General features: G+C 51.8%; 3 protein-coding genes across 15 annotated transcripts; 1 reads left to right on the top strand and 2 right to left on the bottom strand.

Moving 5' to 3' along the window:
• Positions 1–49: 49 nt before the first annotated feature.
• Ndrg2 (NDRG family member 2) lies at positions 50–8,084 on the bottom strand. Of its 8 annotated transcripts, none has more exons than XM_050129470.1 (17): positions 7,333–7,403; positions 6,468–6,531; positions 5,534–5,614; positions 5,184–5,225; positions 4,771–4,876; positions 4,452–4,572; positions 4,202–4,264; positions 3,006–3,066; positions 2,775–2,861; positions 2,561–2,617; positions 2,302–2,405; positions 1,570–1,614; positions 1,279–1,330; positions 854–901; positions 633–668; positions 448–499; positions 50–331 (listed from the first exon to the last, which is right to left on the bottom strand). In XM_050129470.1, the coding sequence occupies exons 3-17, from the start codon at positions 5,606–5,608 to the stop codon at positions 165–167; spliced, it is 1,116 nt and encodes a 371-aa protein (XP_049985427.1). In that variant the 5' UTR covers positions 5,609–5,614; positions 6,468–6,531; positions 7,333–7,403; the 3' UTR covers positions 50–164. The 8 variants fall into 8 exon arrangements, with proteins under 8 accessions (XP_049985427.1, XP_049985428.1, XP_049985426.1 ...); XM_050129471.1 differs by lacking the exon at positions 7,333–7,403 and adding an exon at positions 6,630–7,198; XM_050129469.1 differs by lacking the exons at positions 6,468–6,531; positions 7,333–7,403 and adding an exon at positions 7,939–8,083.
• Positions 8,085–11,520: 3,436 nt separating this feature from the next.
• On the top strand, positions 11,521–14,317 carry Tppp2 (tubulin polymerization promoting protein family member 2). Its single transcript, XM_050129530.1, has 4 exons — positions 11,521–12,071; positions 12,225–12,441; positions 12,841–12,994; positions 13,986–14,317. Exons 2-4 carry the CDS (start codon positions 12,269–12,271, stop codon positions 14,169–14,171), a joined length of 513 nt encoding a protein of 170 aa, XP_049985487.1. The 5' UTR covers positions 11,521–12,071; positions 12,225–12,268; the 3' UTR covers positions 14,172–14,317.
• A 139-nt stretch (positions 14,318–14,456) lies between these two features.
• Positions 14,457–21,557, bottom strand: Rnase13 (ribonuclease A family member 13 (inactive)). Of its 6 annotated transcripts, none has more exons than XM_050129534.1 (4): positions 20,960–21,546; positions 20,401–20,585; positions 16,292–16,495; positions 14,457–16,159 (listed from the first exon to the last, which is right to left on the bottom strand). In XM_050129534.1, exon 4 carries the CDS (start codon positions 16,152–16,154, stop codon positions 15,693–15,695), a length of 462 nt encoding a protein of 153 aa, XP_049985491.1. In that variant the 5' UTR covers positions 16,155–16,159; positions 16,292–16,495; positions 20,401–20,585; positions 20,960–21,546; the 3' UTR covers positions 14,457–15,692. The 6 variants fall into 6 exon arrangements, 5 of the variants coding, with proteins under 5 accessions (XP_049985491.1, XP_049985488.1, XP_049985493.1 ...); XM_050129531.1 differs by having other exon boundaries at positions 14,457–16,162; positions 20,960–21,543; XM_050129536.1 differs by having other exon boundaries at positions 14,457–16,162; positions 20,401–20,498; positions 20,960–21,543.
• Positions 21,558–22,277: the final 720 nt, after the last annotated feature.

The raw sequence follows: 22,277 nt of genomic DNA, 5'->3' as shown, positions 1-22,277 counted from the left end.
CACAGGTTAAAGGTCAGGGTTAGGGTAGCAATTAAAGATCAAAGTCATCTCTCTGCATGATCTGCCCATCTTCCTTCTTACTCTGGCCCAACGCCCCACTACACCTCCCGGGTTAGCGCTGTGGGAGGTGAGGCTGGGTTCCACACCAGGGCCACGAGGGTCATTCAACAGGAGACCTCCATGGTGTGCCCCGGGGGTGCAGATGGCAGAGTCCCAGACTCGCTGCTCTGTGACAGGGTGCGGGAACGGGACCGGCTGCCATCAATGGAGGCCGCACTGGTCAGTGAAGCTGTACGAGACCGAGACAGGCGGGTCATGCAGGATGAGGCCACTGTGGAAACAGAGTGATGAGCCAGCCATCGACTGAGAGACGGGGAGTTCCAGAGTCAGCCTCCAACAGGTCCGCCCTCATCATGACCCCCTTTTCCCCTCTGCCCCAGTACTCACTGTAGCCCATGCCCTGCAGGAAGTACTTGAAAGCCTCAGTCAGCTTGCCTGGCTGTGGGCATATCACAAGGGAAGGGGACAGTCAGAGAGATAGGGATCGATACCAGGAAAGCCCAGCAACAGAGCACAGATGAAGGACACTGATAAATCCCACTTCCCCATCCCATGGGTGGCAGGACACTCACCTGTGTCAGCTGCGGCTGGCCTCCAGAGTCAGCCATCTGCTCAGGAAAGGACACAGGGCTGCATGAGATGATCCAGGCAGAGGGAAAGGGGCCCTGTCCTACCAGCTCCCTCGATTAGTCCCTTTGTTCTGCTCTTCTGACCCACAATGAACCCGCAAGGCTTAGACGCTGGAATTTGGAGTACGTGTGGTCCTGGACAGGCTTGGAGGAGGACTACTGACCTTGAGGAAGGAGGTCTGCGTGGGGTCCAGCTTGGAGTTACATTCCACCTGGAATAAGTAGGGGCAGAAGGAATGAGCTGCCCTCCGCACAGCCCTTCCCCTCCGAGAGACCCTGTTCTTTTCCATTTCTTTGTCAGCCCCCTACCCAATAATTTTTTTTCTTTTGGTTTTTCAAGACAGGGTTTCAGTGTGTAGCTCTGGCTGTCCTGGAATTCACTTTGTAGACCAGGCTGGCCTCAAACTCACAGAGACCCACCTGCTTCTAACTCCCAAGTGCTGGCAGGCGCCACCACCACCCAGCTCCAATTGTGTCTTAACAGAAATAAAACTTCCTAAATTTGCTCCGCCAGTCCCAGAGTTTGCCCCTTAGCAAGATCCACTTCTGACCGCAACATTCCCTCACTGCCCTGAAAGTCGCTACTGACCACAGCATCTTCGTGGGGTGCCTGGTCTCCGACCACCAGCATTACAGGGCACCTAGAGGCACAGGGTGGGGGGGGGGAGGCAGTGAGCCCTGCCCTTCCTCACACACCACTTCCCACAGCCGCCTTTCTCCTGCTGACTCAGCAAGAGCACCCAAAGGGGCAGGCCCAAAGGGAGGCAGCCTGCTGCACAGAATGGAGTTAGAGGCAGGTAAGTTCTCTACAAGGGTTAGAGGTGCTGGTACCAAGGGACAGTCCAGGGACAGGGCAAAGCGGTATCTGCCAAAGTCTTACTTGAGGGTCATCTCGCCACCTCGCTCAAAGTTCAGGTCTCGGCGGCTGGAGAGGGTTCAAAGAGAAGTTGTTTTTGACAGGTAATGTTGTCTATCTAGATAAGCTACCTCCTCCACAGGAAGCTAGCTCTCCTTTTTATAGTCAACTGTTAGTGATGAAAAGTAAACACCAGGGCCTGGGGTTGCAGCTTGCTGGTAGAGTACCTGCTTAGCATCTATGAGGGGAGACCACAGAAGATGGCAGGGACATGCCAAAAGCACCCCACCCCACCAATAATCATTTGTGCCCTAGATCTCTGGTCAGAGGCACCTAAGGGTGAGGAAGGGCACAAGTACGAGAAATTCTGGGCTGGAGAGGTGGCTCAGTGGCTAAGAGCACAGGCTGCCCTTCCAGGAGACCCAGATTCAATTCCCAGCATCCACACGGCAGCTCACACCTGTTCGAGGGAATCTGACACGCTGCACACGGAACCCTGCCTGCGCTGCACGCTGCACACAGACCCTGCCCCACACGCTGCACATGGAACCCTGCCTGCCCCACACGCTGTACACAGACCCTGCCTGCACGCTGCACACAGACCCTGCCTGCACGCTGCACACGGAACCCTGCCTGCTCCACACGCTGCACACGGAACCCTGCCTGCACCACACGCTGCACACAGACCCTGCCCACCCCACACGCTGTACACGGAACCCTCTCTCCAGTTCCATCTCCTCTCCACAGCTCACTCACTTGTTGTAACTGTTCCAATACAGTTCAATGTTCTCCAGGTTAGGTGCATGAGTGATGATATTTCTATACTTTTGTATCAATTCAGAATTTCCAGAAAGCTCTTCCTGAAGCACAGAAGAGGTAAAGCAGGGTTAGAAAAGGAAGTTGACAATGACTAAATTATCTCCACACCCCAGATCCTATCCCAGCTAAGGAAGTCACCCCAAAGCGTTCAAGTCCTGGCTGGTCACTTCTACTTCTGCCTTCCACGGCCCCTTACCTGGCTGAAGAGATGCCCAAGGATCATCTCCGGAATGGAAGAGGTAAGGCCGGTCAGCTGCAAGGGCAGGTGAACAAGTTCAAGATGTTGTGGGGAAAGAGACCAGGCAAAGCAACTCAGCTTCGTCTCTTACACCCTCCTTGAAAGTCTGAGCCTGTTCAGTTACACTGGTAGTGTCCCCACCCTGGATACCAGATCGCAAGCCTCTCCAAACCTTGTGGGCTGCCCAATCCATCCAGCCCTTGGCATTGGGATCAATGTTGATGAGAACGAGCCCTTCGACTGTGTCCGGGTGGGTCAACTGAGGGAAGACAGCAAGATCAGGAGCAGCCACTCCTGCTCTCTCCCCTGCTCCCTATTTCCTTCCAAAAGGCTGGAATTCAGGGATATGCACCATGCCTACAGTAGTCTGTCTACCGTGGGGTGCCTCCACCCCCAGTCTTACAGCATATCGTGAGAGGATGTAGGCTCCAGCTCCAACACCAACTCCAATTATCGTAGAGAAACTGTGAAAGAGAAACGTACGTGTCATAGACTCTGGCAGCCCAAACTTGCCACAGCCCGGTCTCTTCAAACTCCTCACCATCCTCCCTGAGGTCACAGCCACAAAAAAGGACAACAAAGGTTTTTCTTTTGGGGCCCCAAGAACTCCTGTGCTTAGTGTAGCTCCCTGAAGTCTATGCTCAGTTTCCTCTCAGAGAACTAGTGTCGTGAAAAGAAACACACATCTCTTCCTACACACACAGCTCATTCATTCTCAATTCATTCTCAATCAACAAGTTCAAACTTGTTCTGAGCCCTGGTTCCTGAGCAACAAGAACTAAGGACCTTAAAGCAAAATATTGAACAGGTGTGATATCAGTGAACAGAAAGAATGGAGAAGACGGGCAAGGAAGTAATCCAGAGTTACTGAGAGCCAGGGTGTTCAGGAAATGCTAAGCCAAGGAGCCCAGGAATCAGGCCAGCAAGATGGCTCAGCAGTCAAGAGCACTTACTACTCTTGCTTAGGACCCAGACTGTATTTCCAGCACCTACATGGTGGTTCACAAGAATCTATAACTCAAGTTCCAGGAATTCCAATGTCCTTTTCTGGCCCCTGTGAGCACCAGTCATGTGGGTACTCATACAGACATGTAGGAGGCAAACACTCATACACATAAAGTAAAAATAAATAAATCTGAGAGAGAGCGAACACCCTTTCTCTTCAGCATCTTCCTCTGCTGGCCGGAGGGCCCTTGTGAGGCTGATCTTCCAACCCACTAACACCTGACTCCCAGTGTACCAAATGTGACTAAGGAAGACAGGAATGGGGACCAAGACGGGTCTATCTAGTTCCTTGGGGATGAGATCATCTGTACCTCTCCTTACCTAACTCCCAGATCAGAGAAGCTGCCCCCAAGCCTAGACAGGGCTCAGTATAAACCCTTTCACTCTCCCTCTCCTGCAGGAGTGAGACTGCTCTATAGTTCCAGTCAATATTCCAAGCCCCCTGCCCTTCCGCCTAACAACCAAGGCAGAAAACACAAAAGAAGAAGAATATATTGAGACCAAAGTCAGCCCAGAAACCATGGTAGCCACATTCTAAGGGCCTCCTTCCGCTGTAAAGAACACTAGTTCGAAGGACTCCAAGGGGGTTCTCACTTTAAGTACTGCAGGATGCAAGGAATCATGTCTGCAAGCTGGTCCAGGGACGGGTACTGGTACCTAGGAAGGAAAGAATGTTGACGTTACCAGTTGGCCCCTTGTGCCTCCCCATCCTCTGCCAGAGCTCTCTCTGCCTCCCTCGCTCCCATCCTCTCTAGTGCAGTGCACTCCTGTTCACCAGCACGCCATCGTCTCTAGCGCACCCCCCGCACCTGCTTGTGCCGAGGGGTAAGGAACTAAGTCTTACCCCAAAGGGAACACAGGAGCCCCTTCTTCCATTCCAGGGGCATCCACATGAACCCGCACAAAGTTCTGGATGATTTCTTGCATATCCCCGAACTGAAACAGTGGCTGGAAGCAAGATTTATCTAGAAAGAATCCACATTCCCCGCAACAACAAAATCAGAAGGAAAATGCATCCTCAATTCACATTCCCTCCTCTTGCTCTGACACCAGCTAAGCAGGAGGAAAAATCCTCTCTGGTGCATCATACTGAGGAAGGCCCCCAGATACGCTGGGGTTTCCCCTCCCCTCTTTCCAGCAAAGAGAAGAAACGAATGTCTTACAGTTGAGTCCTACGTCATGGTAGGTGAAGATAGCTGGGCGTTTGGGTTTGGGGGTGCCATACACGGTAAAGGTGACGGAGCCATAAGGCGTCTCCACAGAGTGAGTCTGTAGAAAGAAAGGTCACCATCAGGGAGAACACACACTGAAGGTTTTCAAAAGGGGGAAGGCCAAAAGAAGACACGATTGATTGGTTAAGAACAGGATCAATGGGTTTTTAGGAAAAGGCTGACAGCAGAACTGGGTTGGAGGGCAGGAAATAATCACAGCCTGGAGATTAAGGAACTTAAAGAGAGAAAAGAAGGGAAGAGAAGAGGAAGATGGGGAATGGGGAAAATGTGCAAAGAGCCAGACTGGGACCCTCTCAGTATCGGGGAGAGAAGAGCAAGCCTCCCACCCGGCACTGTCCAGTTACCTGTCCCTGGTCCAGGAGGATTCGGGCAGCTAACTCGGCCTCCTGGAGAGACACACACAGACAGAGACACACAACCACAGAGTGACAAGCAGAGAGAGACACAAAGAGGCAGGTACAGAGAGACCAACAGAGACCAAACACAGAAAGGTTGACAAGAACAAGACAGGAGAGGATTGAGGTTAGTGACGAGACAAGGTCTGGGCTCCCTTTTGCAGCATCTAGGACAAGAGATGGGAAGAGGAGGGATGTGCATTTGAATGAGAGCCATGGAGCTAGGGAAGCCGGGAGGCAAGGGGGATTTGTCAGAGTATGGGACTGTGTGGCAGGGAAGCCAAAAAGTCACCATTAACCTTGGCAGTTTCAGGCGTTTGTCCTGGCAACAGTGGCTTCTCCTCAGTGATCTGCACCTCCTGCAGTTCTGCCATGGTGGCCTGGTGGGATAAGAAAACAATAAACCAGCCAGGCAGTGATGGTGCACGTCTTTAATCCCACCACTCAGAAGGCAGAGGCAGGTGAATCTCTGTGCAGTCAAGACTAGCCTTGTTTACAGAGTGAGTTTCAGGGCTATGCAGGGAAACCCTGTCTCAAAAAAAAAAAAAAAAGGAAAGAAGGAAGGGAAGCAGGGAGGGAGGGAAGGAAGGGGGAGAGAGAGGAGAGAGAGAGAAAGAGAGAGAGAGAGAGAGAGAGAGCGCCTGGAGGCTGCTCAAGCTCACCCCTCTACTCTCAGCCCAGGTCAGTACACCGGTACGCTTCCAGGGTACCGAGGAGAGCAGCAAAGGACAGCCGTCCCTTCGGACCACCAGCCCCGTTGCTGCCCCTTCCCCTCTAACAGTCACACCTCCCTCTTGAATGTTCCACAACACCCTCTCCTTTCGTGCAGGCAAACACCAGGGTGGGGAAGCAATGTGGTTCCAGTTTCTTAAGCTATATTTAGGGGCCACCCACACCCCTGCTGTAGCTCACTGACTGGGCACACTCTAAGTGTACCAAGGGATAGGATAGTGAGAGTTCACAATTGACTATGACCTTCAACTGTAGCTCCAATGCCAGCATCTTGAGGGGCTAAAAATGACTAAGGCAATGGCCAACTGGAAGGGGTCAACAGAGGACACAGATATCCAATCCAACCAACGCCTCACTTTCTCTGGCGGCTCAAAACCCTTCCCTTCCAAGTACAAGTAAATGAGCGTACATCAACACTGGAAGGTCTGGAGAGTCCTGGAGCACCCATACAGACTTACAAAGAAAGAAGCCTGGAGCTTGGGATGGGTGGGGTCAACTTACTGAGCTCCTATTGGTTGGGTGCGGTGAGGCTAGAGGTCAGGGTTCTTGGTCCTGACTCTGGGGTCTGAGAAAACACACGAAGGTGAATGACATGGGAGACAGACTTCGGTCTTTTAGGGACATACCTCCACAGCCAAGACCCAGACTCCCAGGGTCACTAACCCTCCCTAATCTCCACTGAGTCCAGAGAACACGTCCTCTCTAGGCGTCGATCAATACAAGCTGGAGGGGCCTGCGGGGCAACACAGGCAGGGTACGGAGGGAAGGGAGCAGTGACGTGGGGACAGAGCATGACTGTGTCAGAACCTTTGGGTCCTACCCCACTGCCACTTCCATGTGACCTTGTCCGGTCGGCTACTACTCAGTTTGGACAGCTTTTAGTTGATATGTAAGTAGTTCAGAATGACGTTTTCCTCCACCATTTAAAAACAAACAAGTCATGCCTTCGTCTCTCTTCTCCACCCAATCTAACTGGAGGTCTAGTGGAGAAAGCCAAGGGGGGAATAGGGCGGTCACCGTAACCTCTCGACTTCCCTGACTGCATGTGCCAGCCGGGAAAGTATGGGTAGCACCTGTGACTGGCCGCTCCCTGAACCCGAAACCTGGCCCTATGGAGTCCCTGGCAGCTGGCCCTCGTCAGGACCAACACTCTCGCACGGCCGACACGTAGCACCCAGGACCTGGACACCATCTCAAGAGCGCCCCAAACACATCCTGCACTTTGTAGCGCCTCCGCCTTTGTGCGCAGCAGCGGAGCGTCTCTCTAGGCCGGTCCCTTCCCCGGAGCGCAGCCCGGGCACCAGGACCACAATGCCCACCCTCCCGGCCCGCGCCTTCCCAGCCCAGCGCTCGCCCCTCCCCCTACCTGCTCCAGCCGCCGCGGACGCTGCCACCTTCACTTGCCTTTGACTTAGGTCCGCCCTAGCTTCGGCTCCTCACAGACCCGCCCCTAGTCCGCCCCTGGGCCAATTCCCTACAGATCCGCCCCGACCCCCATAAACACGCCCCGGTACCTCGCCACGGCCGCTCGGGGAAGGGCGAGAGGGGAAGGCTAGGGAGCACCCTGTGGGGGATGCTCATAGGGTCTCCTCCCGGTGCTCCCCACAACCCCGAGCCGCCGCGGGAAGTGGGTGTGCGCAGGGACCCCTTAAGCCTCCAAATGACCCCCACGCCCACCTCAGCGGCGCCCCCTACTGTGACCTGGCTCTGCCAGGCTCGCTTTTGGCTCTCTTCCCAGACCCCCAGATTGAGTGGCAGCGACGATAGAGAGGGGAGGCCAACCCAAAGTGCCCAAGTCCCACGATTTCAGCTCCGCCCGCCCGGAAGCAGAGAGCTAGGTCAAGGAAAGGGGGAGGTGGGCGAGGGCCACCGCTCAGACCCGGTCCCCGGGCAGGTAGGGGCAGTGGTGCCAGCGTGTCTGGGGACAGGGCGTCGAGGGCGCAAGAATTCCGAGCGCATGGGGTGCTGGTACCTCCTCAGCCGAGTCCCGTCGCCTGCTCTCTGGCCGCTCTGTGAGAAGTTGGACAACAAGCAGGGGGGGGGGTGTGGAAATGCTGGGGGCCGCTATAAATAGAGGGTGAACGAAGGAGGGGGGATATGGTGGCCAACGGCGACTCCCGGGTCAAGGTCCCAACGCGGGGGAGTGGAGTGGGCGTAGGGGAGGGGCTGGGGACCCCCAAGGGCTCTGACTCCTGTGTAAACAGGCGCGGGGGAGGAGCTAACCCTGCATGGGTGGAGTAAGGGTTTGGGGAGGACTCACTGTCCTCGGCTGAGACCCAAGAGACCCTGTGGCTGAGTTGCTAACCCCTCCCAGTCCAACCCCGAAAAAGAGGGCGAGATCTGCTCAGAAAGGCTGAGTGGCAGTGCCCCGTTGTAGATGTCTCCTGAACTGCTGGCTCCTGGGCCGACTCTCATGTCTAGGTGGGGTTATCATCCTATCCTAGGCTTTCACAAGATTCACATCTGAGACACACCCTCCTTGTGATCTTCAAAGGAAGGCTTGCTATAGTGGAATAGTTGATGTGGCCGTGGGGAGAAAGTTGTGTTAGGCAGCTAGATTGAGTTTCTCCACAAGTCCTCATTCTCGCACCCCTGCTCCCAGGATCAAGCCTACCCCACCCCCCTTCAGCCCAGTTCCAGACTTGCCGTTTCGGGGGCTGGGCGCCAGGCCAGTTGAAAACAATGTCCAATGGAACTGGAGCTGCCAACGGCAACACCAGCACAGACTGCTCTCCCCAAGACCCCCAAATTGCCCTCCCCCGTGCCTGGGAACTACCCTCACCACCCACAGCCCCCCTCCCCAAGAAGCATCAATGCCCCTTTCATCCCCACTTGGCAGGTCTGTTGGAAAGAAGGAGAAGCCAAGAGGGAGGAGGAGACCTGGGTAGGCTCAAACGCAGCCTTCAAAAAAACACCCTAGACCTATAGTTTCCTATATCCCCCGAATGGCGCCTCGAGTTTTCATCTGTTCTTTTCTCCTGCTCCCTTCATAAGAATTGCCCTAGAAACTGGCACAGAAACCTAGCAATCCAGCTTTCTGCCTAGCCCCTGTGTGCAGGTTTCATGCTCTCCTGGACAAGAGAAAGGGCACAGCTACAGATGGGTAAGATAGGAAAGGACTCGACAGTCCGTGTGATGGACTGAGGACTTCTTTCACGTGTCTAAAGTAGCTGTACTTGGAGAGGGGGAGGAGGGATAGACTGGAAGGTTCCAGCATCTAAATTCGTCTCTGGGTCAGAATGACTCAGGGGGAACCTGATAAGGGGCAAACACAGGGGCTTGGGGAGGGCAGAAGGTGGGAAGTTTCCACTGAGATTGGCTATTTGCTGGACCTAGGGGTCTCTGATTACACAAAGAAGGCTGGTTCTGTTCTGCCCCAGAGTTCTTTACTGTCAGGGCAGGTTCAAGACAGACATGAGTGCAAGTGTCCCATATGGACATGATCTGACCTCCCTTCTCTGGGCCAAAAGCAGCGTCAAACTACCTGACAATGTCCAGCACTCGCAGCATGAGAACCACCAGATAGATGACATTCAGAAAAGTGCTGTGTTTCAGTCAGCTTGTGGTCCAGTGATTGAGCAAGCACATAAATACAGAGAAAGCTAGGGGAACTAGAAATAAGACCAATGTATAGAGAACAAGTCTTAGAGCAGCCCCCACTGAGTCTCCACGGAAGAAAAGGATTTTCCTTTCCGCAGGGTGATTTTGGTCAGCTGTGATGACAAAAGAACAAATTAGAAATCAAGAAATACTTAAAATAATGTTTGCAGTACTCTGACAGTCAAATGTGCACTAGCAAAGCATATTGTTTAGTGTTCACACTTAATCTTTCAGGGTCCCTGGCCGTACTTCTGGAACCTGCACCCCAGGAGGCTGGAGCCCACAGGCTAAAAGCCATGTTTCTATAATTCAGAAGAATGGGGTTTTGTTACTAGGGTGGACCATCCACATGAGAAGTGGGATATTTGAGTGGGAGAAAAGGACGTTTTATTCAGGCAGAGAGCAGAAGAGAAGGTATAGGCAGAGATGCAAGAGCGACCCTGAAGAGTTTCAGAGCAGGTAGTACGTGTAATCCCAGCGCTCCATTGATGTCCTTAGCCATACAGATGTGGGAACTGAAGCCCAGAAATGTTCATGACTTGCTCATGCCCACCAGCTGGAACACAGTTAGGACTTGAATCCAGACTCATTCCCCTCCAGGGACTGTCTCTTCCCAACAGGTAACCTCTTGAGTGTATAACTATTATGCCATGAGGGCCCTGACTAAAAGCAGTGTTAGTGACAGGCAGAAGACACTTGGTGAGTTAGGCTGGGGCCAAGTTGTGTCCTTGAAGGCTAAGCAAAAAGATTTGGCAGTAAGAACCACAGGTTATGCATTTTCGAAAAGATGTTTATTTTTGTTTCTGTGTCAGAGTGTGAGTGTATATGTGGGGATGCAATGGCCATGAAGGCATCGGGTCTCACTGGAGCTGGAATCTTAGCTGCCTGATATGGGTGCTAGGAATTACACCCAGGTCCTCTGTAAGAGCCTTGTATGTTCTTAACCACTGAACCATCTCTCCAGTCCTGAGTCTTGAGTCATAGCATAGTCATTCTGTGAGACAGGGTATCAGGTATTCTCACACTAGCCACGTGTCTAAGACTGGCCTTGAACTCATCCCCTGACTTGGCCTCCAGAGTTCTGTGATTACAGACGCATCACAGGTCATAATCTGCTCTTGAACAGGAATAGCGGATAGAAAATCCTGTTTGGAGAACATGGCACTAATGGAAAGGGGCAATAGAGCTAGTTTGGGGGGTAGAAAGGAGCAAAGCCTCAGAGAAGAGGCCCACATCATTCTCAGGATGTGAAGTAAAAAAGACTTGGACCTGGAGAGAGAGCTCAGTGGTCACAAGGCCTACCTGCTCTTCCAGAGGACCTAGGGGTCCTGGGGGGTTGATCCCAAGCACCTACATGGCAGCTCTTGACTGTCTGTAACCTTAGGTACAGGGGATCTGATGCCTTCCTGATACCCTCTTCTGGCCTCCATGGGCACGGCCCACACATGTTACAGAGACATACATGTTTGCGGTACAATTGTACACATAAAATGAATTTGAAAAAGTCTTGAATAAGGATGTTTGTTTACTTATAAGACAGGCTGGCTTTGAACTCAGAGATTAGCCTACCTCAACTTCCTAAGTGCTGGGATTAAAGGTGTGTGTCACCATCGCTGGCGCCACCACCACCCACCCCGCTCCCAACAGTAATGAATTTATAAGATTATAAACTGTTTATGGGAATTATAGGAAACTATAGGAATTTATAGGAAAATAGGGCCTGATTACCTAAGACAAGAAAGTGACCGATCTCTGCAACGGGATCCCGGAATCTCATCTCTTATAGAGCGCTTGTCCAGAAAGAAACCACGAAGGCACATTTGGAGCTGCTCAGAAGCTCCTCTGGGGTTTTGAGAGCTTAAGGCTTACCCTCCACCACATTCCACACTACTTTTATACAGATTGCTTCTACTTCAGGTCCTCAGCTTTTCCCCTCCTGAGCCAACAGTAGATGTGCTTTATAACCCCTGCTGGGTTGTTTTTCTGCACTCAGGGGGATTCTGCATGCTGGCCAGTACTCTTGGGAGATCAGCCAGGAGGGCAGTGTTAACTCCAGCCGGCCTGTGCTTCAGTGTTTGGGGCTCCCCATAATGTACATGCTAAAATCTTGCCTCCCTACATGATAGTATTGAGAAGTGGGACTTGGGGGGTTCATGACAAGGTTTCAGGAATCAGATCCTTTACAGGCCAAGGGAGTTCTACCACCCAAAGACATAGTGAGGCCAGAACCCATAAGGTTAGTAAACTGGGCTGATGTGATTAGGGGCATTTGGTCATCTGAAAACGCCAACAGGCTGACATCCATGATTCCACAGTCATTACACAGCTTGACATTCTTGTTCATTCTGATGCCGTGGCTGGACAACTGATGTCATGTAACACTGTGACATCACAGTGTCCTTTTCTGCTGTCTCCCTGTTACCACACCTTCTCCCCCGTCATCTGGTTCCCATAATAGCTGCACACACTTGAACACAAGATCACAGACACCATCTGGGCACCCAGGTATGCCCAAGTGGGAGGGAGGGAGGATTGCCAATGCACAGGAGTGCCTGGGAGGGAAGGCTCCTGCTGTAACCACAGCAGAGGGGTGGAAAGGTGAGGAGGCTGGAGAGCAACAGGGATGGAGACGATTGTTCCTGGTCCCTCACTCCCCAGTCCCCTCCCCTACTGTCTGCCCCCACCACCACCTGCAGTCAACCATGGCCTCAGAAGCAGAAAGAACATTCCATCGGTTTGCTGTCTTTGGAGACTCATCGAGCAGTGGTACTGAGATTAACAACAAGAACTTCTCCAAACTCTGTAAAGACTGTGGCATCATGGACGGCAAGGCGGTGACCTCCACAGACGTGGACATTGTGTTCAGCAAAGTAAAGTAAGGAGCCAAAGGTGGGGGTGAAGTGAAAACATAGTTGGTCACGGTACGGTTCTTCTTGTCGTGTTTTGGGTTTGTTGTTACTTGAGACAGGGTTTCTCTGTGTAGCTCTGGCTGTCTTGGAACTGACTCTGTAGACCAGACTGGCCTTGAACTCAGAGATCTGCCTGCCTCTGCCTCCTGAGTGCTGGGATTAAAGACATGCACCACCACTGCCCAGCCAGATGGTCTTATGATGGAAGATTTCTAAGGAGTGCCTGGCAGGTACCAGTCACTGTCCTGGTCCCTGTCCTCAAGATTCATTGTCAGGATAAAGAGGCCATGCCTAAGAACAAGGTAGACGTTGGGAGGCAATGACTTCACACTCCACAGTTACTGGGTTTCTGTCTGACTGGCCAGGGCCAAGAATGCCAGAACCATCAACTTCCAACAGTTTCAAGAGGCGATGAAGGAGCTGGGCCAAAAGCGGTTCAAGGGGAAGAGCGTAGATGAGGCTTTGGAGGGCGTTTATAAACTCATGGAAGGCAAGGACCCTGCTACCACTGGTGTCACTGTGAGTGATGGTCTCCATTTTGTGTCTGTCCTTCCTTCCTCCCTTTCTTCCTTCTTCCCTTCCTCCTTCCCTCCTCCCCTCCCTCCCTCCATCCCTTCTTGTCTGTCTGTCTGTCTGTCTTTTTATAGCAGGACCGTACTGCTAGCTTAGACTAGCCTGAAACTGGCCTTAAGGTCTTGATACTTAGCTTCCCTAGTGCTAGGGTTCCAGGTGAATGCTGCCACAGCTCCCTTAATGGTAGCATTTTTCCTCTCCAGCCCAGAGCCCCAGTTCCCTAGACTCCACTGCTCTGGCCTCGGCTCCCATTCAATGCCCCAAATCCTGTCAGCAGTGTGGCTCAGGATACAGAGTGGAAAGCCTCTACTGGAAGACTTTAGACCGTTGTCATCATTCTGGGAGTGGGAGAACTGTGGCGTGGAAAGACAGACTTGCTCTGGCTCCTACTGGCGCTTCCAGCTGCACCCTTAGCCATGGCATAGCTATTTCACTAGTGATGTTCAGACTCACTCTCAAGTCTCATGTCTGGTCTAGACACCTCAGCATTCTGTGACTTTGTAGGCACATTAGCATTGGAGGAACTTGGTGCCTGCTCCCCCAGTTCTGTTCCTACATATTTTAATCTCAGACCTCCCTCCTCTCACCCCTCTTCTTCCTAAATTATTTCCTCTGTACAAATAGTGCTTTCAGCTCTGCACACTGGGGACAGGGCTTGGGACTGAAGCCTTCTGGCAGTAGCCTGATCAGAATAACTCCTCTGGACACAGAGAAATCCGCTGACCTTTCCGGCGGCAGAATCCTCCTGTCTCGTGAGTAGATAGCTCTGTCAGAGCTCCTGCCCACAGCTGTGTCTGGGCCTCAGAAAGCAGCACCGTGCCAGAGGCAGGACGCGCACTCCAGCATGTGCTCGAAGGTTCTAAGACCATGTGGGGAAGGGCTGCAATACACAGGGAGAGGAAGAAGGCTCAGACTCCCCCTCCTTCCCCTGTTGCAGAAAGCAACAACCGTGGGTGGAGTAGACCGTCTGACGGACACCAGTAAGTACACGGGCACCCACAAGGAGCGCTTTGACGAGAGTGGCAAGGGTAAGGGCATCGAGGGACGGGAAGAGACCACAGACAACTCAGGCTATGTGAGTGGCTACAAGGGGGCTGGCACCTATGACCAAAAAAACAAGTAGAGAAGAGCTGTCTTCGCCCGCTAGCTTCCTGACCCCATGTTTCTAACACCAGGAAATAATAAACTTTGTGTGTGCAGCAGCTAGTGAGTTCTGTCTCATGAGTACGAGGACCAGATTGGTCCATAGACAGAGAAGCGGGAAAGAGAATGCCCACGAAGCCAGAGGTTTCAACCAATCCTCTTCCCTACTAAGCCCCATGCATACCAACCATAATGAAGTAGTCTCCTTGGCAACCGCTCTTGAGAACAAGGACTAGGGAATACATTTGGAGATGAGTTACATCAGATGCAGAAGAAGAAAAAAATCGCTTACTGTGATCACACATCAGTGGCCCCCATTCCTTCTACCTCCCCAAAGGGAGTATAGTTTGACTTACCATGTCCCAGATAATCACTGGGAGCCTTTAATGTGCCTCCCAACTTGCTCGTCTGTTAGAATCCAGGTTTTGTTGGGAGATAGATAAAAACCAGGAAGGGAAGCCTAACACTGTTATAAATCACAAATCTCTTTCTCTTTGTTTGCTTGTTTGTTTGATCTGGTTTTGGGGACAGGGTCTCACTTATGAAGCCCTAGCTGGCTTGGATGCCCGGAACTCTAGATCAGGCTGACCTTGAACTCACAGCATGAAGGACTTCACTTGCCCCCAACTCCATAGTCCTTCCGACAGAACAGTTGTGAAGGGTGGCCAGAGGTGGTGACACCAAAAGCAAGGAGGGAATTGAATCACAATGGAGTTGAATGTGTTTTTTTTAACTTTTTATTTGGAAATTATTACAGCTTCACAAGAAGGCAATGCAGAAAGGAGCTCATGAGCCTTGTGCCCAATTTCTCCCAGTGGTTTTTCCACAACTGGAAACTGGGTCTGCCTCTTCATCTGCCACCTGAGTGGCACAGACCCCAGAGTCTGGGAAATGTTGGGTAGAGATGAGGGCAGGGAAAGGGGACCGAGAGACTTTGGGAAGAACAGAAAAGAGAACTTGAAAAGACTGGTGGACCAAGGTGAAAGAAGGTGGGAGGCAGAGTCTGGGATAAGGTAGGCAGCATGGCTACCAGTGGGCCAGTGGTCGGAAGAACAGGGAGACAACACTGGGCTCCACGGTGGGAGGAGGTGGGGAGGGGAAGATCACAGAGAGAGGGGGCTGGGAGCAGAGTGAGATAGTGAGCCTAGGGGTCGTCCGGAGGCTCCCAGGAGCGCAGGAATTATAAGGGAAGTGGGGGAGGCTGACACTAGAAACAGGAATAGAGAGAAATACTGGGACTGGGTGCCTGTTGCTATGGCAGGAGTTGGGGCCTGGGCCTCCATCCAGAAGTCGGGATCTGGCCCAGTAGACGGACAAGCTCTGCCAGCTGGACACCGGCAGCTTCTTGGGTGGGTTTCACTGCTGCTGGGCGAGGGAGGCTCATAGTGGGGGTGATGAGAAGGTGCAAAGAGCCTGGAGGAGGGCGGGGATCTGCCTCAGAAGGGAACAGGCTTTGGGGTGGCATGTACAGGCCCGTCGGAGGTGGGACTGCTTGGCAAGCCTAGTAGAGGCCAATGATGCCTATCGGTTCAGCATTTTGCTTGCTGGAACAGAGCAAGTACAGCCTCTGGTTGGTCAGGGTGCTGTTGTAGCTGCAGCTGGTTGGCGGCTGTTTGGAACCCAGGGTGCAGATGGTGATGGGGAAGGAGTTCTGAGTGAGCGTGCAGTACTCATTGAAGTTCTCGCAGAAGTTCTCGCTGTTTCTGCAGAACTTTTGAATGCCTTCCCAGGGGGCATGGACCACGTAGTGGATCTTAGGGCAATACCAGTCCTGCATTCTGCCCCTCACATAGGCCATGAGCCCGTTACAGTACCCGTGGAAACCCTTCGGGTAGTTAATCCTGGGGTAGTCAACGTGTAAGGTGCGGAAGTTCTTGATGGCGATCTCCATCTTGATGCCTGTCACCAGAGTTGGACGTAGGACAAGCTGGAGGCAAAGGAGCCAGACCCCGTCTCGTGCCATGCCTTCTGCTGGCAGAGTTACTGTAATGAGAGGTACGTTAGGCCCGAAGAGACTGTCCACCCTTCCCAGAGCTTCCAGTATTCTCCAGTTTCCTCTTTGGGCCTCCCTTATTCTGGAAGAACTGCTCAGTAACTTACAGATCCTGTAAGACGAGGAACTTGCTCAAGGCCCCCACTCCTCCGTCTCCAGCCAGCCGTTCTCCCCGGTGGTGCACCACTGAGTCTGTCTCACCCAGTCCTTGGGCTGCTACGCAGAGTGAGAAAAGCTTCTGAATGTTCCTTGTTTCCTGGCACTCCTTACGGTAAATACAGGAGTGGAGAGTCTGCCTGTCTCTGATAGCGCTGCAGGCAGAAACTGAAGTCAGAGGAGTGGGAGGCAGGGGTGCATCCTGCCTAAGGCCACTTACAGCCTAAAGGTGGGATGAGACTGGAAAAGTTTCTGGATAGCGTCTGGAAAAGGGGACTGTCCCCTGGGTTTGAGAAGCCCTGTGCTAAGTATATGAGTAGGAGGAAAGACATACTGCTGTCTGACCTCATCTTTGATGTTTTCAGAACACTTAGTTCCAACCTCCTGGCCAGAAACCCTAAATCCCTGGGCCTTCTTTGATGCTTGCTCTGGCCCACTGGTCCTGCTTTCAGCAAAGTAGGAAGGAAAGAAACATCTTGTTGCTGAAGAATGAAGTGTTTACCTTTGATCAAGGCATCACCAACGTCTCATCCCACTTACAAGCCCTGGGGGCCATGGGCATGGGCACCTCCCACCAAAATGACCAAGAACAAAGAGCCTTTGCAAGTGCCAACACCCTGCACCTGTGACCCGAGGCCTCTGAAGCCTCGGGTTGGCTCTGAGAGTGCGGCCAGGGATTTGACAGAATGTGAACCACTGGGCCAGGTCAGATTCTTAGTATTGGCTGCTTCATGGTAGCTTGTCCTGCAGAGGAAAGGGGTTGTTATCTATCGGGTGTCTGGATCTTCTTCAGAGTCAAGAAGCTAGCTCCAAGGACCTGCTAGCTCTAGCCCTGCCTCCCAACGACCTTACAGCCTCTTCTCCCTGCAGATCTTCTGCACATTTGCACTTTCGGGGGCTTTATTTGGTGATGGGGGTCTCACTATGTAGCCTAGGCTGGTCTCAGATTGGTTATCCTCCTGTCTCAGCCCCTTGAGTGCTGGAATCTGGAAACACAGGCATGTACCACCCACCCTGCTTCCTGGGCTTGCTCTCAGGAGAACCTCTTCACCTTCAGCAGTAGCTGAAGGGAGTCAGAAAGACCGGGCACTCTGGGGTACCCTGTGGAGCTCAGGGGAAGGAGGAGTTTGTCCCAGAGAGCAACAGCTTGGGTCTCTCTGTGGTCCTTCATTTGCAGCCTCCTCTGGATTTGCTCTTCCCAGCTGCACAAACAAGATTCCAAAATTAAATCTGTTCTCAAACTTGGTTCTCTTGTGTCTGCCTTTATTCCCCTGCTGCTATGGTAAGAGACTGACAAGAGCTGCTTCAGGGAACAGGGTTTATTCTGGTTCACTTATCAAGAAGAGCCCTTCGGGGTGGGGAAGTCAAGGCAGCTGGTCACAAAGAATCCAGTCAGGAAGCAGATATAAATGAACACTGGCTGCTGCCTAACGCCCTTCTTCATTCATACAGCCCAGGACCCCAGTCAAGAAACAGTGCTGCCCACAGGGACTGGGTTTCCCACCGCAATTAATGCAATCAGGATCGTGCCCCAAAGATGTGCACAGAATCCCATCTCCCCGGTGATGCCAGAATCTGTCGAGTTGACCTTATATACTTCCTTAGTCTTCAGTGATAGGCTCCTCTCTCGCCCTCACCATCAACCGCAAGGCATGATGGTAAAATCAAGACTCACGTCTGGCTCCATAGTTTATAAGGCATATGCCATCACTTGAGTTTACCAAGCTTGTAAGGATAGGACCTTTTACCTCATGGTGTATTAGAACTCATTACGATGTCAATCATGAGCTTTTGCCTAGTGCCTGGCTTGTGACTACTCAGTAATGCACATGAACCCATAAGCCATGTAGCCCTCAGGATCTTTACCTAAAACTCTCCCCAAATCTGTCCTTCCCGAGCCTCCTCCTTTCCCAGCTCAGTCTCTCCTTTTACATAGACACCATGCTCTGATTCCACGAAGTCTCAACTGCCTTTAATTCAACATCTAAAAAAGAAATTACTTCCCACGGGGCTGGAGAGACAGCTCAGCAGGCAAGAGGATCCGAGTCCGTTCTCAGCACTCCCACGGTGGCTCACAACCACCACAATTCCAGTTCCAGGGCATCTGCTACACTCTTCTGGCCTCGGGGTCTGATGCAACATCTCTGGCCTCATCACCAGGGATACAGGTGATGTATATATATATTTGTCCAAGCAAAATACTTGTATATATTAAAAATAAAACCTTAAAATGTCCTGTTTTGTTTAACCCTTCAGATCAGTTTCCTGTTTCTTACACTATATAATCTAGTCAGCTCCTCATAGGACATAAGACTGTCAGGATCTTGCTCTTGTGCATGTCTGTGTGTGTGCATACATCCCTGCCAGCTCCCCGTCTTGTACTGCGTCCCACACCTGTGCCCTTTACTCAGAATGTTGCCGATCTTCCATATTGAGTTCATATGAGGACAGACCTGGGGTCTCACCACAGAATTCTCAGCTTAGAAGACCTCCCCTGAGGGTTATGCACAATTCAGACAAGTAAGGGTCAGGTCCACAGAGGCACGTGGCTGTCCTTGAGGCTGCAGGATGGTGCCTAAGCCTGGCCATAGCTGTGTTTTGAGGACCTCGACAGAGTCTATGGTCCCGGTTTTGGCCATGCCGCCGCACCCAGCCTCCCTCCAGGCTGCAGTTGGAGCTGTTTATCAGTCTCTTCATCCTCATCACCACTTGCTAGTTCCTCCACCCACCGTCACTTGCCCTGCACATAGGATTCCAAATGCTGACTGACAGCACAGTATAGCAGAAGGGGTCCACGTGTGGACAACGGCATCCACATAAAGCCTGGGGTCCACACACCGGCTCTCGGCTCATCTTCCGTGAGGTGAGACACCTCCCTTAGTTCAGAAAGCTGTGAGAATAATGTGTTGTAATAAGTGTGAAATGTCTTTTAATTATTAAATAGTGTGCAGATAGGTAACTTGAAACATGTCTCTTAGGTTCTACGTCAATTCAGAGCCTCATTTATTCCCTAATGGCAAATACAGATCCCTGCACCCCCCCAACCCAGAGTCCCCTCGAAACCCAGCCTCTGGGACTCATCTCCACAAAGCCTCCAGTGATCACTACAACAGAATTTTTAAAAATGGTTTAATTTATTCCTTGGTGATTTTGTACATGTATTTACATGATTCTTCTCCAACTTCTCCCAGACCACCTTTGCCTTCTCCCATCTTAGTGTCCTTTAAAATTAATCTACCAAATCCAATTAGTGCTGCTCTCGCATGGGTGCAGGGATATTTGGACCATGGGCACCCTACCAGGGGATAGCTGCTAGAAGACTGACTGCCCCCAGCAACCAACTGCCGAAGGTTCCTCAGTACCGGGTGGGGCTTCGCAAGCCCCTTCTCCTTCACACTGGAAGCGTGGCTGCCTTGAGCAGCCGCTGCTATTGTGAGAGCAGCAGCCCTGTCCGCCTGCTGGGATAGCATCTCCTATAGTATATCCACTCTCCTCCTCGATGGTCCCTAGCCTTCCAGGGAGGACGTTAGTGGGTGAATCCAGACTTCTGATGATCGATAGTCGGAGAGAAAACAAACATGTACGAAAAATAACCACAATCCAGGCAGAAATCTGATTTATTATTATTATGATGATGATGATGGTTTTATACAGTCTTTGAGTTATTGTCCCTCTATTATGTATGTAGCTCTGGCTGTCCTGGAACTCATTATGTAAATCAAACTGGCCTGGAACTCAGAAATCCACCTACCTCTGCCTCCGAGTGCCTGCATAATTTCTTTTCTTTTTTAAGGTTAACTTTTTGTTATTTTTAAAATGATGTGTAGGTGTGTGTGTATAGAGGTATGTGCACATGCGTGCATAGGTCTCCATGGAGGCCAGAGAAATAGAATCCCCCGGAGTTGGAGTTACAAGCAGTTGTAAGTCCCCTGATGTAGATACTAGGAACTGAACTCAGGTCCTCTGGAAGAGTAGCAAGTGCTCTTAACCGCTAAGCCATCTCTCCAGCCCCCCAAAAGACAGTAAATATTACAGAATGCAGAGATGAGAAAGTCCTCACCGCTGGCAGCTGGAGACGTATCTCAGTTGGCAGCATGTTCCAGTCTCAGGCTTGATTCTGAGCGTTGGTTGCAGTGGGACACAACTGAAACCCCAGTACTGGGAGGTTGAAGCAGGAAGATCAGGAGTTCAAGGGCACCCTCAGCTACCCAGCAAGATCCAAGCCAGCCTAGGTTACACTAAATTCTGTCTCAAAAAAAAAAAAAAAATCAAAACCAAAATTATCTCTGAATTGGGAGGATATGAAAAGTCCTCCTGAGGAGGGAGGTGGTTCCCCTGGGCACCCTGGGCTGGTGGAGGTGAAACAGCATGAATACTATATTACCAATATCATGTCTGCCCGTGGCTAGGACACTAAGTGGGAGAAAAGTCAGACACAAAGCTAGAGAGGCAGGTCTGCCAGACGGTGATAGACTTGAGTAGGGCTAAAGAACTAATTCTGGATATAACTAAGGCTTGTGGCACTGGAAAGGGCTTAGGGCACCGACCAAGCTGATAACCTCGCCCTAAGACCAGCTCCTCCTAGCTTCTCTAAAGGTCTGGGAGGCAAGGATTCTAACCTTCGGTCAGGGCTGCCTCCTGCAAACCCACAGCTGTTCCAGGAAAGGTCATGGGAATCCAGAGACCCGAAGAGAGTCCACAACTGACCCCAGCTTTGCAGTGCGTCTCACTTTCTCCAAATATAAAACGAGCCTCTTGCCCTTATTTACCCAGGATCTACATCAGGCTGACAGAACTTGGATCTGCTCCTGGCTGAAGGGAAACACTCTCCCACGGGCTTTCCAGTGGTATCGAGAGGCTGTGTGGAACTCCGGAAGAAAGGCTTGGCTCGGAGGGTAGGCACTCATCCAAGTCCAGCCTCCCTCTCCCCACCCCGAGCTCCCTCCCAGTGCAGGCTGGAGGAAGCAGCAGCTGTTGTCCTGTAGGGAACACAGGCAACGATCCACCTGGCACTGCTGGGATTTTCATAACACCCACCCGGCCGGGGTGGAGGCTCTGCCTTCTCCCCTTCCTCCTGTGGTCCGCATTCTCTCGTCTTTCCCTCCTTTTGCCATGAACGTAATGAACATAAAGTGGCAAACTATCCTACCGAGTGCAAAACGAAGCCAACCTCACCAGTCGGATAGTGTAGGCCAATAAAGCCAAATCCAAGTAACAAAGAATTCAACCTGAATTGTATAGACTGTAGGACTCTACTTTCCTACTTCAACTTCTGTGTGCGACTTGAAGCTCCACCCCATTCCCCTTTGACCTGAGATGGTAGAGCCTTGTTGGTCTCCTTGGCACCCAATAGGAAGGCAGCCTCTGGGAAGCCCAGAGCTGCTGAGTTGGTAGCGGATAGGTATTAACGGTGACGGTGCCAGAAAACAGCGCGGTTCAGGTCATGGTTTGGAAGCACCACACTTTCAGGGGACTCTAAGCAAAGAATGTTAATGAGCTTACAGCCTCCTGCTCCCTCCTGCCCCCCCCCCCCAGCATGCACTCCCAGGGGCAGAACTGGACTGAACTGACATGATTTTGGCCCATGGCGTACTTTAAAACATGGGTTCTGGGACTCTGTGTAAAGGCATGTGTCAGCATCCTGCCAGCCTGAGTTCAGCCCCTGGTACCCACATGGAAGGAGAGAAATGACACTACAGCTCGTCTTCACCTCACTGCTCTCTCTTTCTCCTTCGTCCTTTCTGCTATCATTTCCCCTTCCCCTCTCTCAATAAGTGTAAGAAAAGAAAATGCAGATTCTGTTTGTGTACTTGCGCACACGCACACACATACACAGTCACGTGACACGTGCCTGTGTCTCTACAGCATCGTGGTGTCATACTCTATCCGGAAGTCCTGAAGCTCAACAGAAGAGAACCTCTCTCTCTCTGTCTCTCT

The sequence above is a fragment of the Alexandromys fortis genome, unplaced genomic scaffold (genome assembly GCF_014885135.2).
Source record: "Alexandromys fortis isolate MF-2015 unplaced genomic scaffold, M_Fortis_MF-2015_v1.1 scaffold_285, whole genome shotgun sequence".
In the NCBI taxonomy this organism is placed as follows: domain Eukaryota; kingdom Metazoa; phylum Chordata; class Mammalia; order Rodentia; family Cricetidae; genus Alexandromys; species Alexandromys fortis.
Note: the sequence above shows the minus strand (reverse complement) of the source record. Positions and strands in the feature narration are given on the sequence as shown.

What these genes read in the sequence shown, in the direction of transcription:
- Ndrg2 (XM_050129469.1), bottom strand. Translation starts at nt 5,608, where the DNA reads ATGGCAGAACTGCAGGAGGTGCAGATCACTGAGGAGAAGCCACTGTTG. An exon ending in ACATCCTCTCACGATATGCT is followed by an intron (nt 2,862 to 3,005) that starts GTAAGACTGGGG and finishes GTCTTCCCTCAG; the next exon opens with TTGACCCACCCGGACACAGT. An exon ending in GGTGGCGAGATGACCCTCAA is followed by an intron (nt 1,331 to 1,569) that starts GTAAGACTTTGG and finishes CTGTGCCTCTAG; the next exon opens with GTGCCCTGTAATGCTGGTGG.
- Tppp2 (XM_050129530.1), top strand. Translation starts at nt 12,269, where the DNA reads ATGGCCTCAGAAGCAGAAAGAACATTCCATCGGTTTGCTGTCTTTGGA. An exon ending in ATTGTGTTCAGCAAAGTAAA is followed by an intron (nt 12,442 to 12,840) that starts GTAAGGAGCCAA and finishes CTGACTGGCCAG; the next exon opens with GGCCAAGAATGCCAGAACCA. An exon ending in CTGCTACCACTGGTGTCACT is followed by an intron (nt 12,995 to 13,985) that starts GTGAGTGATGGT and finishes CCCCTGTTGCAG; the next exon opens with AAAGCAACAACCGTGGGTGG.
- Rnase13 (XM_050129533.1), bottom strand. Translation starts at nt 16,154, where the DNA reads ATGGCACGAGACGGGGTCTGGCTCCTTTGCCTCCAGCTTGTCCTACGT.